General features: G+C 40.8%; 1 protein-coding gene across 1 annotated transcript; it reads right to left on the bottom strand.

Annotated features, from left to right (window-relative positions):
* Window positions 1–3949: 3949 nt before the first annotated feature.
* Window positions 3950–9899, bottom strand: LOC143557678 (DNA repair protein RAD4-like). The gene is made up of 15 exons (XM_077046693.1): window positions 9864–9899; window positions 9129–9180; window positions 8745–8792; window positions 7828–7949; window positions 7493–7732; window positions 7315–7407; window positions 7134–7226; window positions 6947–7045; window positions 6815–6864; window positions 6066–6737; window positions 5805–5908; window positions 5623–5699; window positions 5187–5543; window positions 4891–5100; window positions 3950–4404 (listed from the first exon to the last, which is right to left on the bottom strand). Exons 1-15 carry the CDS (start codon window positions 9897–9899, stop codon window positions 4036–4038), a joined length of 2622 nt encoding a protein of 873 aa, XP_076902808.1. The 3' UTR covers window positions 3950–4035.
* Between the last annotated feature and the right edge of the window lie 13689 nt (window positions 9900–23588).

The raw sequence follows: 23588 nt of genomic DNA on the forward strand, positions 1-23588 counted from the left end.
TCGCAGACTCTTGCACTTTCTTAAAATACTGTCTTTTTTCATCTATCGGGTCTCTGAGTGTTTTAACGATTATCGCATACTCTAGATATATTCCATCACCCAGATAGTACCCATGATGGTAGAAGTTATCGTTAGCCCAAAACGAAGCGACGGGAACGGTCCCAGATATGTAACTCTCCATCACAGGAGACTGCTCTATAACATTCGTTACTTTCAAACCCGAAAACTCGACCCATTTTAAACTTTCGGTTTTGTTTCTATTTAAATTTATATATTTTTATAATATTATTAATTAATCTCAATTTTCATTAATGTATTTTATGTGATCATAATGCAATTATACATTTCACCACCTTTGTAGTATTACATACTCATTTAAAACATTCATAATCAATATCAAATATTTAAGTACATGTCTCATACAATTTACTATAATTATTATTTAACTACAACTACTACTTTTATTTATTATTATTATTATTATTATTAATTTTATTATTATCATCATCTTTTCATATGTTACTTAACTAATAAAAACTAATTAATGTTTTAATTCAATAAAATTTATTAAAATAGTTAAATCTTTTGAATACCCTATTAAACAATTTTTAATTTGTGTTTTAATTATATTAAATATGATTAATTTTCATAATTTCCTTAAGACATAACAACTCTATATTTTCAATATAAAAGGAGGACAAATCCTCCATTATTTTCACACCTCAATCCATTCTTTTCTTAAGTTTAAGAGCACTAACAAGTAAGTTGTTATTTCAAGCATTTTATAGCTTTTGTTTTGATTTTATCTTGAATGTTCATACGTGTTCATAAGTTGTTCTTCATGATCATGTTACTTTTATTATAAAAATATTATATTTTGGTTTTAAGAATCATTATGATCATGGATATCCAAGATGAACACTTTGATTTTTTCTAAGTCCTGGATTAAGCCTAGTTATTTTGCAAGAACAAACATGAATATGTGTATTTATCTAAATCTAATGATTCGTTGATCATCATAACTTATAAACTTTCTTTAAATAAGATTATTTATAAAAATTTCTTTTACTTAAAATATTTGATAATAGATGTAACATACTTCATATATTTGAATTAATAATTGAGTAAATTAATTATTGTTTATTTTATTTCAACATAACTACTATTTATGAGAATATATTAATTAATTATGTTACTTGGAAACAAATATTTAATCATAAATTGTTATTAATATTATTATTTAATCTTATATTAATAAGTTATAATTATTTGTCTACAAACCATTCTTAACTAATAAACATCAAATGATTTATATAAACTTTATTCATTTTTGTTAAACTCATTAAAAATCCCAAGTCCCCATTTACCATAAGTTAATTAACTTTATAATTCCGGTTACTAGTCCTTGATTTTTATATCTTCGTTATTATTTATAGTTTCGTGAGATTCAATTGCTTCGTTTGTTAACTCGCTTTCGGTTATTTATTTCAAGTTGTCTCCAATATCAAAGGTGAGTTTCTCACACCCCCTTTTTACCTTTTTATTAATTTTGGGGGTAGCATATATATCCTATCAAAATTCAATTCCGTTTATTTATTATTTACAAGCTACAATTCGCATCATGGACTTGTGTGTTTACTTATTACTTGCTCAATTATTACGTGCATGGTTTTCTTCGATAAGTATGATCATACGCCCCCCTTTGCACTCATGGACCATTGTTTTTAATGGAAAAAGGGACTCCGATCTGAGTACGTTGGTGCACTCATGAAAAGACCTTCATTTATTCTTTACACTCATGGACCATTGATTCTAGTGTAAAGAACCCTTATGTGTTTTTCACAAGTTTTCATGGAATTGTATGGTTTTTATATATTATTTAAATTGTGTGAACTCACCAACTATTAAGTTAGTTGACATTATTTTATATATATGCTACAGGTACTTTCATTAGATGATGAAATGAAGAGGATACTAGAAGTTAGGTTATCTAGATAATAAAGAAGAAGAAGTTTGTTTTGTTCCTTTCCCCTTGTGTTTGTTCATTTCAAATAACTTGTGTGCTTGATGCTTTGGAATGAATTAATGATAATATTGTCACTTAATAGTGTCACATGTGTTTTGGGCAATCTGTACGTCACACTCAGGCGTTTTCGTTTTAGCCGGGGTGTTATATGCTCTAAGACGGTTATGTCATGGTTGGAACCGGGAACACCAAAGAATGCCGACCAAATCCAAATGTCGTATGAAGCAATCGCTTGTAGGCTGACCGTTAGTCCCTTTTAGTCACTTCGTGTGTATTGACCTCGCCATACAGCTGGATAATTAGCTCATTCCCAATGCATGCAATCTACACTCTTTATCATACCGGGTAAACCATGCACCTTTGTATGTGTCTTACGTTAATATTTGGTTACAATCTATTTAACCAGATAGTGTTGCTGTTGAGATTTGAGATAACCCTATATCTTTAGCATTAAGCCATAAATAAGTTGACATGAACTCATCTCTCGTTACAAAAATAAATATATTTAGATAACATTTATGCTTGTGGTATTTGATTGGCTAGTACATCTCCTAAAGTTGGTAGATTCTAAAGTGGTACATTTGGTGCATAACAAAAGATGTGGTAAAATATTTAAGATATAACTTCTATAGCATAATGTACAAGTATAACATGGGCATACCAAAAGTTGTAAAGCAATTATGTCCGTTGAGAAAAGAAGGAAAAAGCAATTATGGTCATCTTATTAAAGACATGGACAAAGGAGATGCTTTTCTAGGCTTTGTATAAAGTGGAATATTGTTTTTTATAACCCAAAAGCAGAACATAGATTGAAAAATTATGTAAATTAGATGATTAAATACGACCCTTTAGGGGTATTGGTGTTTGGGATTCCTTATTTTACCTTCTTATAAGAGAATATCTTGACTTATTAACTTATTATTTCACAAAATAAACAATCCCAGACAACTTATTAACTTTTCAAAAAGTTATTAAGTTATAAGTTGGTCCAAACACCCCCTATATACAATTTATTGGGAAACTTTTGAAAGTTTGGAAGAAACGATTTGTGGGCCTTTGGATGTAAGGAGTTCTGGTCCTCTGGATAACGGAAAACCAGTTCTTAAAGCAAAATTTTCAACATTCGAAAAATATACATAAATGTAATATTTTTTTTATGATGAAATTGTGTTTTGATGTTAGACTTCTTATGAAAGTTGAATTTTAACTTATTTAAGCAAACATTTTTATGGCGTTTAAAATATCCTCTTACACACAAAAATTCAAGTCCTCTAAAGTTATCTTCAAGTAATTGCCACACTTGTGCCTGTCAGGGGCGTAGCCAGCCTTTGGGGAATGGGTTCGGCCGAACCCGTACAAAATTTTGTTTTAGTGTTATATATTAGTGTATTTTGACATCGAACCCGTAGAAATTTCAACAGCGAACCCGTAGAAAACCCAAATATAAGTGGTAAACAGTCGGCCTTTTGTCCCTAAAAAATTTTCGAACCCGTTGGAAAAAAATTTCTAGCTACGCCACTGGTGCCTGTTGAGGCTTATTTTAACATTCAAATTCAAACACTTGCATTGTATATGTGAGTGTTATCCCTACCAAGTATTTAGAGACGATTTTCTATTCCTCGCATAGAAATAATAGCCACGATTACTACCAACATCAGTGGGAAGATAATAACAAGACTATTAAGACAGAAACTGGTGACCGTTACTTTGTCAACCGATTTAAATAGCCCTTATTGAAGACAAAACTTTTGATGAAGACATAACATAGGACGGAAGGCGACTCAGATTACTTTTGTGTTTATGGGTTGACAATTCGTCTACTTTAAACTGAATCATTATTAAGTTGCTACGGACAAAAACTTATCAAGAAATATTTTCTTAGTAAATATGTAACCAGCTGGATATATACTGAGCTGTTTAAATAAACCTAATCACCGGTTAATTTACTACATTACGAGTACAAACGTTTTCACAAAACAAAACAATTTTTAAGACACGAATAACTGTCACTACAACTCTTCAACTTCGATAGAAAACCCACACCGACACCGTTTTGTCCTTATCGAACTCTCAACATCAGAACCAGGATCACTTGCCAAAAACACATGCTCATGGTCTTCTTCAAACAATGGCTGTGGCACAACATCAGGTTGACCAACATCTTCATTTGCTTGCTCAGATATCGGTTTCTGTATATCCTCATTTGTATGATGAAACACATCATTTGGAGGTTGCAAAGAATTTCCTTCTGCGTATCGATTATTCAATCTTTGTCGAGTAATTATTGATGAAAGAAGTTGATACCACCTCGATAGTGCTTGAGCTTCGTTCTTCTTTCTCTCTTCTTCTCCCCTTCTCTCTTCTTCTTCTGCATATGCCTACAAAACCAGAATCTATAAATATTACGAAATAATAAATAGAGTTAAATACGATTTAGTCTATGTGGTTTGACTCAAATAACCCTTTCAGTCCATTAGTTAAAATTTGACTTTTCAGTCCATTAGTGTTATTATCGTATCAGTTAAAGTTCAGTCCTCTAACCCCCATCCAAATTTTCTATTAACTTTTAAATACCCTTATATTGTACATATGGTATTAGTATATATACTTTATATTAAGTGGGTCAAAAAGATTTTATTATTTTGACTAACACAAATAATCTAAGGGTATATTGGTCATTTAATAAAAAACTAACAGAATATTTGGATGGGTTAGTGGGCTGGACTTTAATTGATACAAAATGAAACTAATGGACTAAAAAAGTCACTTAAATTAATGGACTAAAAGGGTTATTTGGGCCAAACCACAAGGACTAAAATGTATTTAACTCTAATATATATGGCATCAAAAGTTAATTAAGTTACCTCTAGAATTGTATTCTTGAATTCACTACACACCACAATTCCATTAAATACGGGAATGGAATGACCATTACGGAATTCAAATCCAACCATTGCAGGTGCCCAATCGATCTCCAACTTCTTTGCGATAGACCAGATTCTTGGAAACCCTAAGTGCACGGTTCCCGGGGGCAAACACTTCTCGGACCACACATCTACTTGCCCACGGTCATTCTATAGACAAATGTAACATACAATACGTTATAAAAATATATAAACTTTATAATCAAAATCAAAACAATATGATTATGAGTTATGACCTTTGGCACAATTCCATTTTCTGCAGAAGGTAAACGCAAGGGTTCAGTTTGCCATTTCCCATAAAGATCGATGGTGCCTCTGGGCCCTACATGATCATTTTCATCATCTTCATCGGCTTCTGGAGTTTTCAACTTGTTGACTTTTGTTGACCGCTTTAACACCTTAACTGGAAGTTCATTGACTTTTAACTGTAGCCCTTCACGCATCCATCTCTCTTTAGTGTGCAGCATTTGGACACAAGCTCTCGGGTAAACAGAATGACCCGAACAAAACCCTAAAACTGGGCCCTTCGGGTGAAGAATTTGGTACTTTGTAAGCCACCTTTCAAGAGCATATAAATGATGGTTTTTATACGCCTGGATACATATTAATAACAATATATTAATAAATCGTATAAATGCATAAACTAAAAATATCATCCTTTATGCATCTAACCTGTTGATTAGTTGGAAGTGGCTCGGTTAATGCTTTCGTCTCAAGCTCCATATCTTCAATAGACGTTCTGCTAGTGCCTGATCAAGTACCAAAACTATTCAGTTTGGTTTAATATAATAATACAATAACTATTCATTATTATTCATTATCAATCTTATATGATAAATGAAAAAAGACCACACCTTCAGTTGCTCTAGACTCCAAATCTTTAAGTGGCAGCAACACCGCGTCCCACCAAGTCGAGTTAACTCGATGTGAAGCTATCTTGTGCCACTTTGCACAATACCTGAAAGGACCATACTACCCTTGTAAAATCTAGATAGTATATAAATAATAGATGTTTAAATATGTTATTTCTCGTTTTTGATTAACCTGAATCATGATAAAAGCTTAGTCACTCACTATTTTCTATCTCTAAACTCAACTGATTACAGTTTTGTTACCTGCGAGTCACGTCTTTAGCTCCTTGACCAGCGAAAGCAACTACATATCTTAAGTTAGTTTTACATGCAGCAGCTGAAGCTTCTACTTTGTGTTCACCATCAATAATTGCATTTACTGCATCAACATGAACCCATTTGCCAGTTGAACTCTTTCCACTGCAGTAAACTTCTGCCCAATACAATGGAGCTCCTGTTTTTCTTGATGATCCAATTGCAGTAGAAATGTCCTGAGATTCTTCAAATTTGACTTTTTTCAATCTCTTGAAAGGAGATATACTTGAAGTGCTAATCTTAGAATTTTTAACATCATTGTCAAGATTGCTTTCAGAAGTCTGTGCTGCAGTTGCAGCAAGTGCCATTTCCATCTGCAACTCAAACTCAATATCCCCTTTCCTCTTTGATCCCTCAGAAGAACCTGTGTTCTTTTCATTTGACTGGTCAACAATGGGAGAGTCTGCATCTTGAAAGATTGTTTGACTTCGACTTTGACCTGGCTTTTTTATTTTCTTTTGGCTTGATGCTTTTGTAGAAGATGTAGAAGCCTCATTTGATTGAGTCACCATGATCGTTGATGAGCCAAATACACCCTTATTAGTTTTTCTTCCTTGAGACGTATTATCACATTTATCAGCATCTGGCTTCAAGGATGCAGCATCTAAAATGGATATAAATCTGAAAAACCCAAAACAACCCTTTTGTTATTAACAAAACCACGTATTCTAACAGAATTAAATTTTCAAAAACCTTACCTTGTTGGAAAATTCAATGCTCTAAATAGTGCCACAGATAACGCAGCCACCTGCAACAATATTGATAAAAAATTGATCAGTAGTTCATATGCGAAAATATTCAAAAAATAAATTTATTCATTTCTTTTATACCTCCTCTGGAGTCCCCACATGGGTCTCAAGAGCCTTAGCTAAAGCTAACTGGAAGGGTCTATCACTGCTTAAAATGCTGGCGTGGAAGTTACTATGGAACTACAAGTAATAAAACAGCAATTACAACAATTTTTAAACTAATTCGAAGAGCATAAAATTTAAAGAAAGGGATAAGAAAGAAGTGTACCCAGTTGACTAAAGAAGTCAAAACATCCACTGTGAGATTTGTGGCTTCTAATAACTTCAGCAATTTTGCTGGCAAAAGTGACAACAAGGCAGCCTGTTATAAAAACAGATATTCCATAATGAGTACCGCATTAAAAGAGTGCAAAACAATGTCAAGTGTAAGTTATAATTAGGAAAATAACCTGAATTAAAGGATCGTCACAAGCACTATCAATCAATCGCCCCCGTCCAATTAAACAGAGTAAATGTGCCCTGTGTACAAGCTCAGCCACTTCCTGTAACCGAAAAAAAAACAACTTTTAACTAAAAGAATTTTTAACATTTAATAGATTGTTGACCAAAATAATTGTTAACATTAACCTTTTCTTCAGCAGAAGCTCGGCGTATAGGTTTCCGCTTAGCTGTACCAGGTGATGAATCAAACTCTATAGTGATATCCTTGTTTATATAACCTGGATTATTATTTTCAGAATTTAAATTGGGATTTGATCCATCTTCCCAATCTGAATCAGCCATTACATCTTCCACTTCAGACTTATTAGCTTGCTGAGGACTTCCGTCATTTGTGTCAGCTTCAACTTGTTTTTCCTTCTCCTTTAACTGGAAAATGAAACGATGATTAAGATCAACAATAAGCAGTAACAAATAAGAGCCAGTTCTTTGCATGCTTGCAAGTTGAAGCCAAGTAAACTAACCTTATCAGCAGTCTCCCAACTAAGAGTGTGATTATCTTGTTTTTTTGACCCACGAGAACGACGTGAACCAGCTTGTTTCAGAAACTTGTTGACACCATCACGTGATGTATTAGCAAGAGTGCCTGAAACAGGGTCACTTCAAATATTTATAAAACTGCCAGTGAATCTTCAGGATATACAGGTCTACTGTGATTTGTAATCTAGATTTCACATTTTCAAATATTTACCAACTTTTCCCTTAAGCTGTCCTACCAGTATAGAAGACAGAAATAATAGTGTTTCACAAACAAGCTAGATATGTTTCCTCATATTGTGTGGTGAATATCACTTTACAAACATAGTATTTTGACCCTTTAATGCTTTGGGTATCACAAGATCAACTCTGGGATAATATAAGAAACAAACACTTCAAGTATAAGGCACTAACTTAAGCAAAACTCAAAGACATGAATTGTGTATTGATTATTTATGCCTGTCTTTAAGGTCAATATGATGTATTATATAAACAGATGCACGTTTTCATGTAAAAATGCAATTGTTCATGAAAAGTTAGTTACAAATAGGTACACCTTCTAACAAAAAATGACACATTTTCACTTTTGGAGAGAAAGATAGTTATAACCGAATAACTGACATTTACAACAGCTGCATTTTTGCCATGCCTATTTTATTGAATGTACATCAGATCCAAATATCCGTGCAGACGTCAGTGTTTGGAAAACTTCAAAAGTTAAGACTTGGCCATGTTTTAATAAAGAAATTCAGGTAAGTATATAAAAAGCATGCATTTGACTTGAATTTCTTTGGCCTTATTTCACAAATCCAATTATGCTAAATTACGTTGGTAACACAGTAAGCACCAACATCAAGTATACATATATAATGTGGTTAAGTAGTAAACATGAACAAACCAATACCTTTTGCTTTTGTGTCGTGTCCCGATTCCCTACTCACTTCACCTTCACCTGCAAAATAAATAAATAAAAAAAAACCCTAATTTCATCCACTTTTTCATCATCAATTGTTTTACCAAATTAAATAACAAAAACGTGTAACACTAACTTAAGTTTTCTTTCCCCCCCCCCCCCTTCAAATTAATAGTCTTAAACCCAGACGATTACAATAAAGTGGTAGGCAAACGGCGCAACCCCTTTTTGAATAGCAAAACCGATCCCAAGTCTTAAAGCACGAGCTAAAACAGATGTCAGGTGGCTAGGAATTGTATTGTTTATCAGAAATAGGAGTTATAAATGTATGCGAAATTACAGAAAATAAGAATGATGCAGATTAATAATGTTTACCAGTGGATTGAGACTTCCGCTTGGCTTGGCTTGGCTTGGCTTGGCTTGGCTTCTGGTTGTCATGAATGAATACTAGCGGCTGTTAGTTGATTGGCGGAAAAACGAGGCCTATGGTTTAATCAATTGCCGCGAGGGAGTATTGGGAAACAAGGACTTTAAACGACGTCGTAAGCCTGTCAATTCTGAATCTATGTGTGATTACCGACTCATGATAAAAGTTGGTTATAAAATATCAACCAAATGATAATTCATGAATTGATTACTTTAATGAAACAACAGACAACTTAATCTTAACGAAACTAGCTAAAAACTTAACGCATACTTTCAGATATGATAAGTAGAACCATCAGGTCAGGTATAGAAACAATCCTCCAATTTTGTCGAATTGAGCATTCGTCTTTGTGTTAATCTTGTTTAGTGTATTGCAATATGATTTATGTTTCCAATTTACGTAATATGTAATTGATACGTACCCACACAACAACTCGTATCTTCACTCACATGACATCTACCCAACAACAAAAACTTCATGTTCACTTTAACATTATGTTTACTTATAGTTTATTATAATAGTTTAGAATTCCATTATTCCCATATTTTTAGTAGTTCATGCATATTCACGTTTCATTCTTTAAGTTTGTAAGTCTTATTAAAGGTCTCCTAGTTTTGTTAAATATTAAGAAGGAAATCAAAATAAAATTATCTCTTGTTCTCTCTATTTTTTTGGAGTCTAACCTGCTTAAATGATCTATCTATTAGAAGATTAACCATCTTGAATCGGCTTACTACCAGTGAAGAGGTAGGTCCCAGCAAAGCCATGTTGGACCCGCAAGACTCACCTTGAAGAGGGACGTCTACGCAAAAGAGCCAGTCCGTACGCTTTTAGAAGATCTTTTGTACTATACCTACCAAGGTATGGACAAATAGACAAGATATGGCAAAAGCAACCCATGAACCAATCACAGGGTGACAGCTCACCGACAATAGTACGAGGAGCAGCACGCTCCAGTACAAAATGTCACTATCAGCCGCTGCCTACCCAGCAACTCCCATCGTGGAACGAACATAGCCCGTAGTTGGTGGAAAAGGAATATTATACAGCTGGCCGTACATGCTTGGAAACCTACCTTCGGCTATAAATACTCCAACACCTTGGAACAGTATCATCATCTTCTCTCTAGCTATTTCTCTCGATATACACTTATATTCAGAGCAATCTAGTCTGATTCTCACGCCGGAGGGTGGTCACAAGGAGCAATCCCCCCCCCTTCTCAGTGACGAGCTCATGGTGTCTGTTTTGCAGGTCGAGAAGAATAACCATCTTTGCTGGACCTAACCCTCGTGTGAAACATCTACTTAACCCCCAGATTATCCTTAATCTGCCGGGGTCATCTAGTGTTTCTTCATTGGCACCATCCGTGCATTAAGCTAGAACTAATTCTTTTCTCAGTTTTTTCAAACTTCTGGAAAGATGGTTAAGGTTACTCCAACGCCAAGGCCACCGAGTGACCAAGAAACTCCGGTAACCACAACCCCAGTTACTGGGGGGGAACACCGGTGAATACACGATTTTTACGAACACTACCCCGGTTACCCAAGCCGGGGCAAGTGCAGTAAACAATCCTCCCATGGGATTCATTGATACCCAGGTGGAGAAACAACAGACGAGACTTCCCCAACAAACACTTGAACAAGTTAAAGCTTGGGCGGAAGCACGTCAGAAAGAATTCCAGGCTGAGTTGGACGAACGTTTACGTTCACTCCAGCAGGCCAATGACAAATTCGGAAGCACTAGACAACAGCTCAACATGAGCAACGATTGCGAGTATGTGGATGATGAAGATTGGGAAGAATCTGACAATGACGCAAACCCTCGTCATAAGGCGAAAGGGAAGCGTAAAGAAGACTTCTACTCGAAGAGAAATTTCGAGGAAACCTTCAAACCAAAGAACACGGGGGGAAACCCACGGGACCTCTCCAAAACTTTCAGACCAATTGTTGCGAATGCGGGAACGTCCAAATTCGCAAGGGACATTGCGGAAGCAATCGCTCCAAAGAGTGCCAAACAGATGTCCAACATAGGCACTTACGATGGCATATCTGACCCGGACGATCACCTGAATAGATTTATAGCGGGGGCAACCGTCAGTAATTGGACGGAACCCACGTGGTGTTACATATTCCAAATGACGCTCGTCGGGGCAGCCAGAGCGTGGTTTGATCGTCTACCAGTCCACCACATCTATGATTGGGCAGACTTCCAGCACAAGTTTAGCCAGCACTTCAGTCAACAAAGAAAATATACTGAAGAGCAGTGGACGATCCTCAACTGCGTCCGAGAGGAAGACGAATCTTTGCTAGACTTCATCACTCGCTTCAACTCAAAGAAGCTAAGTCTGGGCACCATTAGCGAAGATCTTGTTCGCGCCGCTTTCATCCAGGGCGCTGAGTACCCAGAGCTCATCCGCACGTTGACGGGTAAAGATGGCATGCCATCCACGTGGGATGCCATCATGACGGCAGCTAAACGCTTCGCCGAGACGGAGAAGCAACTGGGTAGAAATCTTCCTCAGAGCACAAACCTCTACATGCAAAGAACAAGAGAAAATAACGTCCGTACCGCCCGACAAAATAAGAAGAGGAAGCTTGGTATTTGGCAGTCAAGGATAAATTTCGACACCTCATCCGGCTCTCGCCCTTTCTTAGGCGGAAGGGACAACACGCACCCGTCGAATCGGTATCCCAGATGGACGCCACTCACCAAAAGCGTCACCGAGATATTTGCCACCGAGAAACTCCCATGGCCAAAGGCTCCAATAATCCGACAGCGTCATAACGCTGATCAGAGCAAATCCTGTGACTTCCACGGGACCAAAGGCCACACCACGGAGGAGTGCACATCTTTGAAGGATATCGTCGAAACATTCGTCAAATATGGGAAACTCACACACCTCGTAGCGTCAATCAAGAACGGAGGGAGGAATGACAATCGGTACAAAGGCAATGGACGAAAGCCCGTAGACATCAGCATTCACATGGTTCATGGCAACGTCAGAGGAAGAAAACGACGAACAACAGAGCCAAGTGCGTGGAAGGAAGCTGAAGTGCGCTTCCCGCGTGTGCCAGGAAGGCCCAACAAAGAAGGCCCCATAGTCATCAAAAGCCAGCTGGGGCACTATATCACCTCCCGCACTCTTGCGGATAACGGCGCTTCGTCAACGGTCATGTACAGGCAGTTCTTCGACAAGCTAGACGACGAAGACAAAGAACGCCTAGAAACGGTTTACGCCTCGATGGAAGGGTTCGATGGCAGCACAAACACCCCCTTGGGTATCCTATCTTTCCCCGTCACTCTCACGGACGGGAAGTACTCCCGCACAGAAGACGTGGACTTTGTCGTAATGAGGAAGCCACACCACACATACGACATGACTGGTGTACCCCGAAGTAAGGCGGAGCATAAGCTCAAGTGTGACCCGGCTTTTACGCCGGTCATACAAAAGCGTCGCGTAATGGGTTTGGAACAGGCTAACGCGTGTAGAACCCAAGTCAAGGAACTCCTTGACGCAGGCATCGTACGCGTTAGTAAATATCAAACATGGGTTGCAAATCCCGTCATGGTACCGAAATCCAACAAACAATTGCGCATGTGCATAGATTTTAAAGACCTAAACAAAGCATGCCCCAAGGATTGTTACCCGTTACCCGAAATTGACCTTAAGGTAGATTCGTTAGCACCGTTTCGCCTTAAATGCTTCCTTGATGCGTATAAGGGATACCATCAAATCCACATGGCCGTTGACGATCAGGACAAAACCGCATTTCGGACGCCCGATGGCGCATTTTGTTACCAATGATGCCATTCGGACTTAAGAATGCTGGGTTCACGTACCAACGCCTGATGGACAAAGAGTTCCATGCCCAAATCGGGAGGAACTTAGAAGTTTACATGGATGACTTGGTCATCAAAAGCCTTGAGCCAGAGGCGATGTTGACAGACATCGAAGAAACTTTCAACACGCTCAGAAAAATAAACATGAAGCTCAACCCGAGCAAGTGTTCCTTTGGGATGGAAGAAGGGAAGTTCTTAGGAGTCATCATTACCAAAGATGGCTTTAGAGCGAACCCTGAAAAGGTCGAAGCCATTATGAAAATGGAATCACCTACTACCATCAAACAGGCTCAGACACTGAATGGACGACTAGTCGCACTTAACCGCTTTTTGGCAAACCATGCGGATAGGTCATTTCCATTCGTGTCAACATTGAGAAATTGCTTGAAGAAAACGCACTTCCGCTGGACACGAGAAGCGGAAGCAGCTTTTCAAGAGATTCGGTCACGCTTGATCGAACTCCCAACGCTCACAGCACCAGAAGTGGGGGAGGAATTAATTCTCTACCTCTCCGCCACAGACAGAGCAACCGGGGCAGTCTTACTAGTAGAACGGAAAGGCATCCAGATGCCCATTTACTATGTAAGCCGCGTCTTAACGGACGTGGAAGCCCGGTACTCTACCATGGAAAAATTAGTCTTAGCACTTGTACAAGCTTCACGCAGGCTAAGACGATATTTCCAAGGTCACCCAATCACCATTCTCACCAACTTCAAACTTGCAAACGTTATAGGCAAACCTGAGTTGTCGGGACGCCTAGCCAAATGGGCAATTGAGTTGAGGGAATACGCGATAAAGTACAAGCCAAGACCAGCCATAAAAGGCCAGGTCTTGGCCGACTTTATTGCGGAAGTCCCCGCATCGCGGGAAAAAGAGTGCCAGGAAGAGGCTCAACCCTCTTCAGCACAAGACATTAACGATGTCTGGCGACTCTATACTGATGGAGCAGCCAACAACGAAGGTTCAGGCGCAGGGTTGAAACTAATTAACCCAGCAGGCCAAGAATACACTTACGCTATTCAGCTTGATTTCCCAAGTACGAACAATGAAGCGGCGTACGAAGCATTCTTGGCCGGATTAAGAATTGCGCGTAAGATGGGAGTGAAAAACTTGAAAGCCCACGTGGACTCCATGCTAGTAGCCAACCAGATAAACGGGACGTACACGGCCGTGAATGACATAATGGCCCTGTACCTTGCGCAAGCCAAAACCCTTATGCGCGATTTTAACGATTGCAAAGTTGTGCACATCAAGCGAAGCGAAAACAAATTTGCGGATGCGTTAAGCAAGCTTGCATCGTTAGCCTTCACCCACTTGGGAAAAAACATCCGCGTTAAACTTCTTGGAGCACCATCAGTCCCACACAAGGAAATTTGTGTCATTCAAACCGGCACGGAAACATGGATGACACCAATCATAAATTACCTTGCAGCGGGTATACTACAAGAATCGAAGACACAGGCAAGAAAGATACGCTGTAAATCACTGAACTATCAACTTGTTGATGACATACTTTGCAGGCGTAACTTTCTTGGCCCACTCCTCAGATGCGTTGACGACCAAGATGCCGACTACCTCCTAAGGGAAGTACACGAAGGCATCTGTGGAGTACACGCAGGTCCACGTACAGTTGTAGCTAAGCTAAACAACGCGGGATACTTTTGGATGGGGATGCACATGGATGCGCTGGCCTACATCAGAAAATGTAGGTCCTGCCAGCTTTACGCACCCAACACGCATCGCCCGAAGAACGAACTTGTTCCAGTCACTTCTTCATGGCCATTCCAGAAGTGGGCCATCGATGTGACAGGCCCATTTCCCACAGCAGCATGGAACGTTCAGTTCCTAGTGGTAGCCATCAACTACTCACCAAGTGGATAGAAGCAAAACCCTTAGCCCAAACAACCGCAAAACATATCAAAAAATTTATTTGGGAATTTATTATTTGTCGTTTTGGACTTCCACAGAACTTGGTGAGCGATAACGGCACCAACTTTGCTGACCAGAAGCTACAAAAGTGGCTGAAAGAGCTTTAAATCACCCACACCTTTACCTCAGTGGCACACCCGCAGGGTAATGGTGAGGTGGAAAGAGCAAACAAGAGCATCGTCGACGGCATAAAGAAAAGACTCTTGGAGCATAGATCCGGCTGGGTGGACGAAGTTCCACATGTCCTTTGGGCAAACAGAACGCTGAAAAAAGCAAGCACGGGCGAGACTCCGTTCAGCCTCACCTATGGCACTGAAGCCATGGTTCCAGTCGAGATTGGTCTACCCTCACCAAGAGTCATAACTCAACCAGAAGACAATGATGCGGAAAGACGGTTAGACCTTATGCTAACCGAAGAGCGCAGAGACCTAGCCGCCGCGCGTGAAGAGAACTACAAGCGACAAATGCAAAAGTACTACAACACGCGGGTGAAACTCTGCAACTTCAATGTCGGAGACTACATACTGCGTAACAACGAGGCTTCGAACCAAGAGCGCCCAGGAAAGCTGGCCCCGGTCTGGGAAGGGCCATACATTATTAAAGAAGTTTTGTGAAATGGCGCATACCGGCTCGAAAGGCTCGATGGCACCCCCATCCCAAGAACATGGAATGGAGCTCAATTACGCAGATGTTACATGTAGATCAATTCCAAACTTGTAAAGAAAAGGCCTAGAGCCACTTCTAATGGAAATTATTCTCCTTATCACATTGTGTTGATAGCCTTACCTTTATACTTATGAACTGACCACACTGATATGCCGGTATTCACCGATTAAATAAGTGAGGGAGGAAGTAAGTCGTTGCGTGTGGAAAGCGGCACAACCCGCATAAACACAAAAACAGTAAAAATTTCTAATGGGAAGATGAGGAAAACCTTCACGCAGGTCAGATATAGATAAAGTTTGGTCATCCTACTAAGTGAAAGTGACGGTCCTACCCGCACAATCATGATAGTGGAAACAGAACATTAACCTATTAGCTAACACGCGTCGAAAGGTTAACTTATTCAAAACACTTAGAAAATTGCTAAGTTAAACTAAAATATGCATGAGCAAATCATATGATGTTTACGAGGCAAGGCGTTAACAAAACATTTATATTCACAATAAAAGTTGTTCAAACATTACAAAATGGCTAGGTATCTACCCGCCTACAAAAAATACAAATCTATCCTAACGGTGGGAAGGAATCTCAAGATTCAAGCTTCAGGACCACTTCCTCCAAACCCACTTGAACCCGCACCATCAGTCGGCTGCGGCGGTTCGAGGAAAGCTTTGAGAACAGCTAGCCCGTCATCAGCAGCAGCAACTTCATTCACCTTCTCCACAACCGGATGCGGGAAGGCAGCATACTGGTTCACAGCTTGGTCATAGGCAGCTTCAGTATGAACATCGTGTAAAGGAAAATTGGAAGGCGGGATGCCTTTCTCTGCAAATCCTAGACCAAGCAAGAAACCAGCCTTCTCCCCATCCTCATGAGAAGCGTTGAGGGCTGCGCTCATGGCATCATCATAGGATGTGTTCGCGAATATCCGATGCACAATCTACAATAACAAATATATATAAAAAACTTTTCTAAGTATAAAGAAAAGCGCAAAGCAAAGAAATTATGGAGCTATGCGTACCTGCGGCAACGCTTCTCGTAGAAGCCAATCCTTATTGGATAGAGCTTCTTGAAGGGTAGCTTGAGCTTGATCGCGGGCGCGTTCGGCTTCATTCTTGTTGAGGTTGGCAAGCAACACGTCCTTGGCAGCAGCCTCTTCAACGCCTTTAAGCTTGCGCTCAGTGCGATCAAGCACAGCCCTCTGATCCAAGAGCTCCTGTAGCTTCTTGGCATCCTCTAAAGCCAAAGCCTCATGAGCCTGCTGAAGCTTCTCCAGTTTGGCTTTCAGCTCTTCATTCTCAGTGCGCAGAGGCTCAGCAACGGCTTCAGCTTTGGTGGCCCTTTCAGTGGCATTAAGCGCAGTTTCCTTAGCCAACCTAAGCTGTTCGTTAACAGCTTGGGTCGCCTTGGAACGGGCCTCATGCCTGGCTTGGATCTCGGCCTCAAGATCCTTGAAGGCCTTTTCTTTTTCAGCAGCGGTGCAGCAAGCTTCTTGTTCTCCTCCCGCAGCGATCGCACCTGAGCCACCTCCAGGCTATGCGCAGTCTTTAACTTGTCGTTTTCACGACAAAGTAACTCGACACGCGGCTGCATCCGGGCGAGAAGAATTCGAAGCTCGTTGGACAACCTGCCCTCCTGGTAGCTAGCCATAGCCTCCCCCAGTGCACCGCTTGGAGCGGCATGGCGCGCCCAGTCGACGCAGTCTGCAGCCGTCCTGAGAGTCGTGCCTTGGCGGATATTCCACCTTGGCGCATAGACCTCATTGGAATCTGAAACTGCAACAAAAAACAGTTAAGAAAAACTGAATCAGGAGGAATAACAGGCCAAAGTAACCCCACGCACCTGTAGGGTCGATAACAGGCCGATAGCCGCTAAACCCATCACCTGAACCTAAAGGATATCCATCCAAGAGGTCAAGGAGATGGGAAGGAGGCAAAGGTTGGACTCCCTCATCAACAGAGGTAAGTCTAGAGGTCCCAACTCTAAACATACCTGAAGAACTGGCCCCAACAGAGGTAGTCGCTGACGCCGAATGTGACAATGCAGAAGCCATTGAGGTAGACACCATCGGAGATGAACTCATTTGAGATGAACTCATTACCGTGGTAGCAGCCGCAGATGAGCTCGCGGAAAATGTCACCGCCGGTCCGGTGAAGGATGTAGTAAAGATGGCACTGACGGCCGGCGGAGATGACGTCATAACTGGAACAGTTGCTTCAACAATATGAGCAACTGAACCAGCATCAGAAACAGGCGCAGCCGCCTGGGTCATCGCCTCGGATAGGTTGACCAAACCTATCGTCGTGGGTCCTGAACCGCTTCCTCCCGCACCGCTCTCGAAAGCGGATAAGTCCACTCCTGCATGAAGAAAAAAGATATTAAAAACAAAGGCGGAAGGAAATGCAGAAAAGGTACACAAAAAATATACTTACTGGCTTTCTTGATCCTGAAAGACCTGACAGGCGGAGATAGACCCGATGAAACTGGCCTCTTCGCGCCAGTCACCTTCGCATCGCTTGGTGGCTCGGAAGTGACAGCCGTTGTCTCAACCTCTGAGACAATGGTCTCGTCACCACCACCAAGGTTCCCCGCCACCTCCTCACTTTCAGTCTCGGAATCAGAATGATTCCTCAGGTCGACGACGGAAGCAACTTTCGCCTTGCCCTTCACGCCAGCAGCCTTCTTCTTCCTCACAAAGAAAGGCCCATCTGCGGATCCCTCATCAGAAGATGACAAAATCAGAGGAATTCCAGCAGAAGTTTGAGCATGGAGAGGACGAGGATTAAAGAACTCCTTACCTGGCCGAGTGGCGCTTAAAATTTCGTGGCCCGGTGGGTAGACATCTACGAATCTATCCGTCGTCTGCTCCAAAATGGGCAACTTGTTCTCATCGAGATCACGAGTACCCAACCGTGCGGGACCACCAGTCTCCCGAGGATGCAAGAGCGACTGTAAGTCGTTCCCCTCTGAAATAAAAAAAAAAGAAAAAAAAAAGAAAAAGACAATGTTAGAAGAAAAACCCTAAACCAACACAAAAGATGAAGCATACCGTAAGGGATATAGTTCAAACCGTATTCAAGGACGATGGGTATTTGCGGCGTCCCAGACCCGGCATCCTTCCACGCGCGGCTCATCCCATGCATCACCATCCCAGACTCCGCGAAGAGATAAACCGGAGTCTGGATCTGGGAGATCTTGGCGAACCATTCCGTCTCCTGGTAATTGGAGGCGTCAAGGTTAGGGAGTGCCCTCCCATTCTTGAACGTCATCGCGATGGGGACGACGCGAGCGGAGAGGTAGAAAAACTCCCGCTTCCAAGAACGAAGACTACGCTCAGTAGCGCAGATCTTCAACCCCTTGATCCGAGTAACAAGGGTATACCAGCCCTGGATGCACCTCCAGGTGTAGAAGGTCATCAGACGATCGACGCGGGGCTCGATGTCCAAAATACAGCACACCCATTCGAAATGGCGAACTTTAGCAATCGCCATTGGGTGCACCTCCGTCAAATGAACACCGTGTTTCTCCAGAACACGGTACACGAACTTCGTTAATGGGAATCTTAGATTCCCATATAGGAAGAACGAAGCGTAAACCCCTATCTTGCCCTTAGGGGCATCGTACACCGTCTGGTTGGGCTCCGAAAACTCTGGCTCATACGGTTCCAGCATGAACTTCTTGACGATGTAATGGTATACATCGACAGAAAGAGTACACTGACACTCGCCAGCAGTACTCTTATCGTCCTTATCAGACGTAGACGTCGGGTTCTCGAGGTAAACGTCAGACTCCTCGACGTTAACCTCAGGATCATGAGTAGAATACATTTTTTAAATGTTAAAGAAAGCGGTTTCAGGAGAATGCTCGCTGGAAAAGATGAGTATTCGCCGGAAATCGCTTAAAAGGAAAAGGAAAGGTGAAGTGAAGGTATGGGACGAGATACACCCTCTCCCCCCTTATAAACTCATCGCAATGAATGCGATGAATTTAATGCGGATGAGAGAGAAAGCGCAGGCGCAATGACACGGCGACACGTGTGGATACAGCAAGCTGGAAACAGGTGTCGGAATGGCGCTTGTCATGAAACTCGCGCCCACGCGCCTGAAAAAGCGTCCTGATTGACCACATGCTGTCACGTCATCATAACTTCCTGCACGTCCTGAAACCGTCAGAAGACGTCAACGTCCCTTCAACCGTTTGGACTGTCCTTATCCTTTCACCAACTCTCCGAATTCCAAAAAGATTCAAAAATAAGAGGGAATATACCCCCTTACCTTGGAAAATAAGAAACCATAAGACAAGTGCGGGTACAGTGTCAAGGCGAAACCCTTCAAATACTTAGCACCTGCAGGGAATTGAAACCAAGAAGGATCTTATGAACCATGCTTGCGGAAAGAGAAATAGCACCCCCGCGTGGCGGGAACGTTGAGAACTAGATTGTTTGAAGCTTCAGGGAGGAATTGGTTGTTTAACATAACTGATCACTATGTCAAACTACCAAAACCTCGTGGAGAATCTACACAAGTGAAACTCAACGCTCCCGACTTGCGAGGAGGTTACACACCTACCCGCATCATACCCAAAGATCAGGCAGAAAAGCCGGGAATTTCTGCAAGTGACATTAGGAAAACTACGGGAAGAATCCCCACGGAAAACCTTAAAAAACGAAAAACCTTTTTCAAAACCCCTTGCTTAAAGTCCAAAAGTTCCCCTCACTTATTAACAATTCATGAGAAGAACAATGGACTGGGGGAACTTAAAGAGGTAGGTCCCAGCAAAGCCATGTTGGACCCGCAAGACTCACCTTGAAGAGGGACGTCTGCGCAAAGACCAACTGGATCCGCAGGACCCACCATGCTCAGAGAGATGAAGACCTTACACGCAGTAAGCCAGCTGTTCCCGCAGGAAAGCCTCCCTTGGTAAAGTACCCTGCCTGTTCCCGCAGCTGCAGATACAAGCCAAGAAGGAAGGCTACCCGCACTAACAGTAAGGCTACACGCATAAGGCACTAACTCTTATACTTCAGTAATGTCACCTGAAGAAGGAATGAGCAGGGCGGGAATATTCCCGCCCAAAAGAGCCAGTCCGTACGCTTCTAGAAGATCTTTTGTACTATACCTACCAAGGTATGGACAAATAGACAAGATATGGCAAAAGCAACCCATGAACCAATCACAGGGTGACAGCTCACCGACAATAGTACGAGGAGCAGCACGCTCCAGTACAAAATGTCACTATCAGCCGCTGCCTACCCAGCAACTCCCATCGTGGCACGAACATAGCCCGTAGTTGGTGGAAAAGGAATATTATACAGCTGGCCGTACATGCTTGGAAACCTACCTTCGGCTATAAATACTCCAACACCTTGGAACGGTATCATCATCTTCTCTCTAGCTATTTCTCTCGATATACACTTATATTCAAAGCAATCTAGTCTGATTCTCACGCCGGAGGGTGGTCACAAGGAGCAACCCCCCCTTCTCAGTGACGAGCTCATGGTGTCTGTTTTGCAGGTCGAGAAGAATAACCATCTTTGCTGGACCTAACCCTCGTGGGAAACATCTACTTAACCCCCAGATTATCCTTAATCTGCCGGGGTCATCTAGTGTTTCTTCAACCAGTAATCAAAGCTTTGGAAGAGACACCGCTCCCACCAAACTAGTGTTGTTTAGAAAAAATAATACAACTAAGCAAGTAATAATCCATTTTTTTGAAAAGGAACGAATACCAAAGACCATTGGTCCAATAGCAGCCTCATAAGTTTCATTATTAGAGGTCATGAGCTCGAGTCTTATCCATGACAAAAATATCGTACGCAAACCATGCGTCTTACCACAACGAGCCTTCGTGCAGTTGGTTTCCCTTGAAAATGGTGGCGGTCTGGGTCACCAGCGTTGTTGATAGAACGTCATAGAGACCAAGATCTAGCTGCTAATACGATACATCAACACGAAATCGTTACTTTAAATATAATACTTTATTGATAAATATGGAGTAAATACATTATGGTGAAGATAAGTTATGGAGAGAATAATTTAACTATGTGCAAGTTCTCTACCTAAATTATGACATAATCTACCTATTTATAGGCCAAAGCCCAATTCACAATAAATATAGATTAAATACAAAGACTAAACTGCCTATAACTTATTCGATCGCTACGGACACCAAAACCGTGCACTAACAAACTCCCCCTTTTCCGTAGCTATCGAATACTTTATCCTTGAATACTTTAACTGCAAATCACCAGTCACAAACCGTGCACTAACAGACACCTCCTTGACTGATGATTTTCGGGCTTGTGCAGACAGACAATCTCTAAATCTTTTTCAGCAAACCAATAACTTGTAGCTTCTCACATCAGATCTCCCCCTCGAGGTGAGCAACTCTTGGAGATCATCCCGATCATCCATTGGCGTATGATATGGTTCAATATTTCAACAATCAGCAACAAGTCATCGGCTATCCATCAGCACCGGTAAAGAAAAACATATCTTTACGTTTAACCTCGTCACACATCTTCATGAAAAACCCGATCATTCAACATCTTTCACTTCGGTTTTCCCTCTCTTGATAACGTGTATCCAAATATACTCTTTGAAGCTCTTCCACATCTCATTCGCAAAGATGCACTAATGTTTGGGCATCATAAGATTCAGAGTTCCAACCTCCATTAATAAACCCCAAATGATCAAATTATTCAATCTAATGACAAGACTCGTATATTCTTCAATAAGATCAACACGTTCGAGAATCGTCCCCCTCAACAGAAGTAATCCGTCGTATACTCGTAGCCAACATAGTCAGGATCAAGTCCCTCAGAAAGAAGTAAACGAACAGACACTCGTATCCCACATAGTCAGGTTTCAATCTTTGAACAAATCAATCACCAATCGAAGAACAATTGCAGTCTTAAACTCAGTCAAACGTAGTTTTGCAAGCATGAATTACCACCCGAATTGCAGTAATTTTTCAAGAAACCTTGCAAACGTAGGAAGATGCAAGCTAAATAAACTCAGATGAAAGTTTTATCTCCCCCTTTTCTTGACAAAATAAGCAAGGTCTTTGAATAATCTTCAAGGTTCACAAACAAACACGCTCCTCCTTAAATTACACGAGATCTCTTCCTCGGCCAGCCGAAACACGTAAACAGTCGGCCGGAAAATATATTACCAAAATTTACACAAAGAGTCTTCAATACCTTAGGAACATCCCAGAAAAATTTCGGTTAAGAAAATTTTTCCCTATTTTCCCGCCAAAAATTCACCGAGAATTTTCGAAAAATAAATATTATCGCCAAAATTTTCAAGAATTAAATCTCACTTACTAAGAGTATTAAGGAAAAAATTTGCGCAAGAAATATTTTCCCGCCATTTTACTCTTTTTTTTTTGTTTAACGAATCACCTCTCTCATTCGTTATACATATCCACCATTCGTTACACCTTTAATGAATCTATTCAATTCGTTATAAATTACCAACTTCAGTTCGTTATAACAGTTACACGAATGACTTCCCATTCGTTAAGATGTCCACACTTCGTCATACATAACGAATTAGTCTTAATTCGTTACCCATACCTTAACGAATTGCCTTAATTCGTTATCATTAACTTAACGAATTAACTTAACGAATTGCCTTAATTCGTTACCGTTAACTTAACAAATCTCCTTGATGAATTAACTTAATTCATTACTATTACCTTAACGAATTAACTCTTAATTCGTTAAATTTTCCTTAACGAATTGCCATAGTAGATTCGTTAGACTCCTTAAAGAATTAGCTACAGTAACAACGAATCAGGTTGTTGGATCTGAGGTATTCGCCGGAAAAACGTAATTCGCCGAAAAATACTGTTACATCGCCGGAAAATCATAGATCTGACCGGAATCTGCAGATCCAAGCTTCAACCATGGTGAAATTATCAAAACACCATAATTACCCATGAAAATCTACCTGAACACTCGGTTTTTCACA

Source organism: Bidens hawaiensis, unplaced genomic scaffold (assembly GCF_021521415.1).
Source record: "Bidens hawaiensis isolate Kalapana, Puna unplaced genomic scaffold, B.hawaiensis_p1.1 tig00019080_1, whole genome shotgun sequence".
Classification (NCBI taxonomy): Eukaryota; Viridiplantae; Streptophyta; class Magnoliopsida; order Asterales; family Asteraceae; genus Bidens; species Bidens hawaiensis.

Bases quoted from the DNA above. Each gene is read 5' to 3' on its own strand.
- LOC143557678 (XM_077046693.1), bottom strand. From the start codon at position 9,899: ATGGTTAATCTTCTAATAGATAGATCATTTAAGCAG. The intron at 8,793-9,128 runs GTAAACATTATT...TTTATTTTGCAG, and splicing joins GCGGAAGTCTCAATCCACTG to GTGAAGGTGAAGTGAGTAGG. The intron at 7,227-7,314 runs GTTATTTTCCTA...TTTTTATAACAG, and splicing joins GTGACGATCCTTTAATTCAG to GCTGCCTTGTTGTCACTTTT.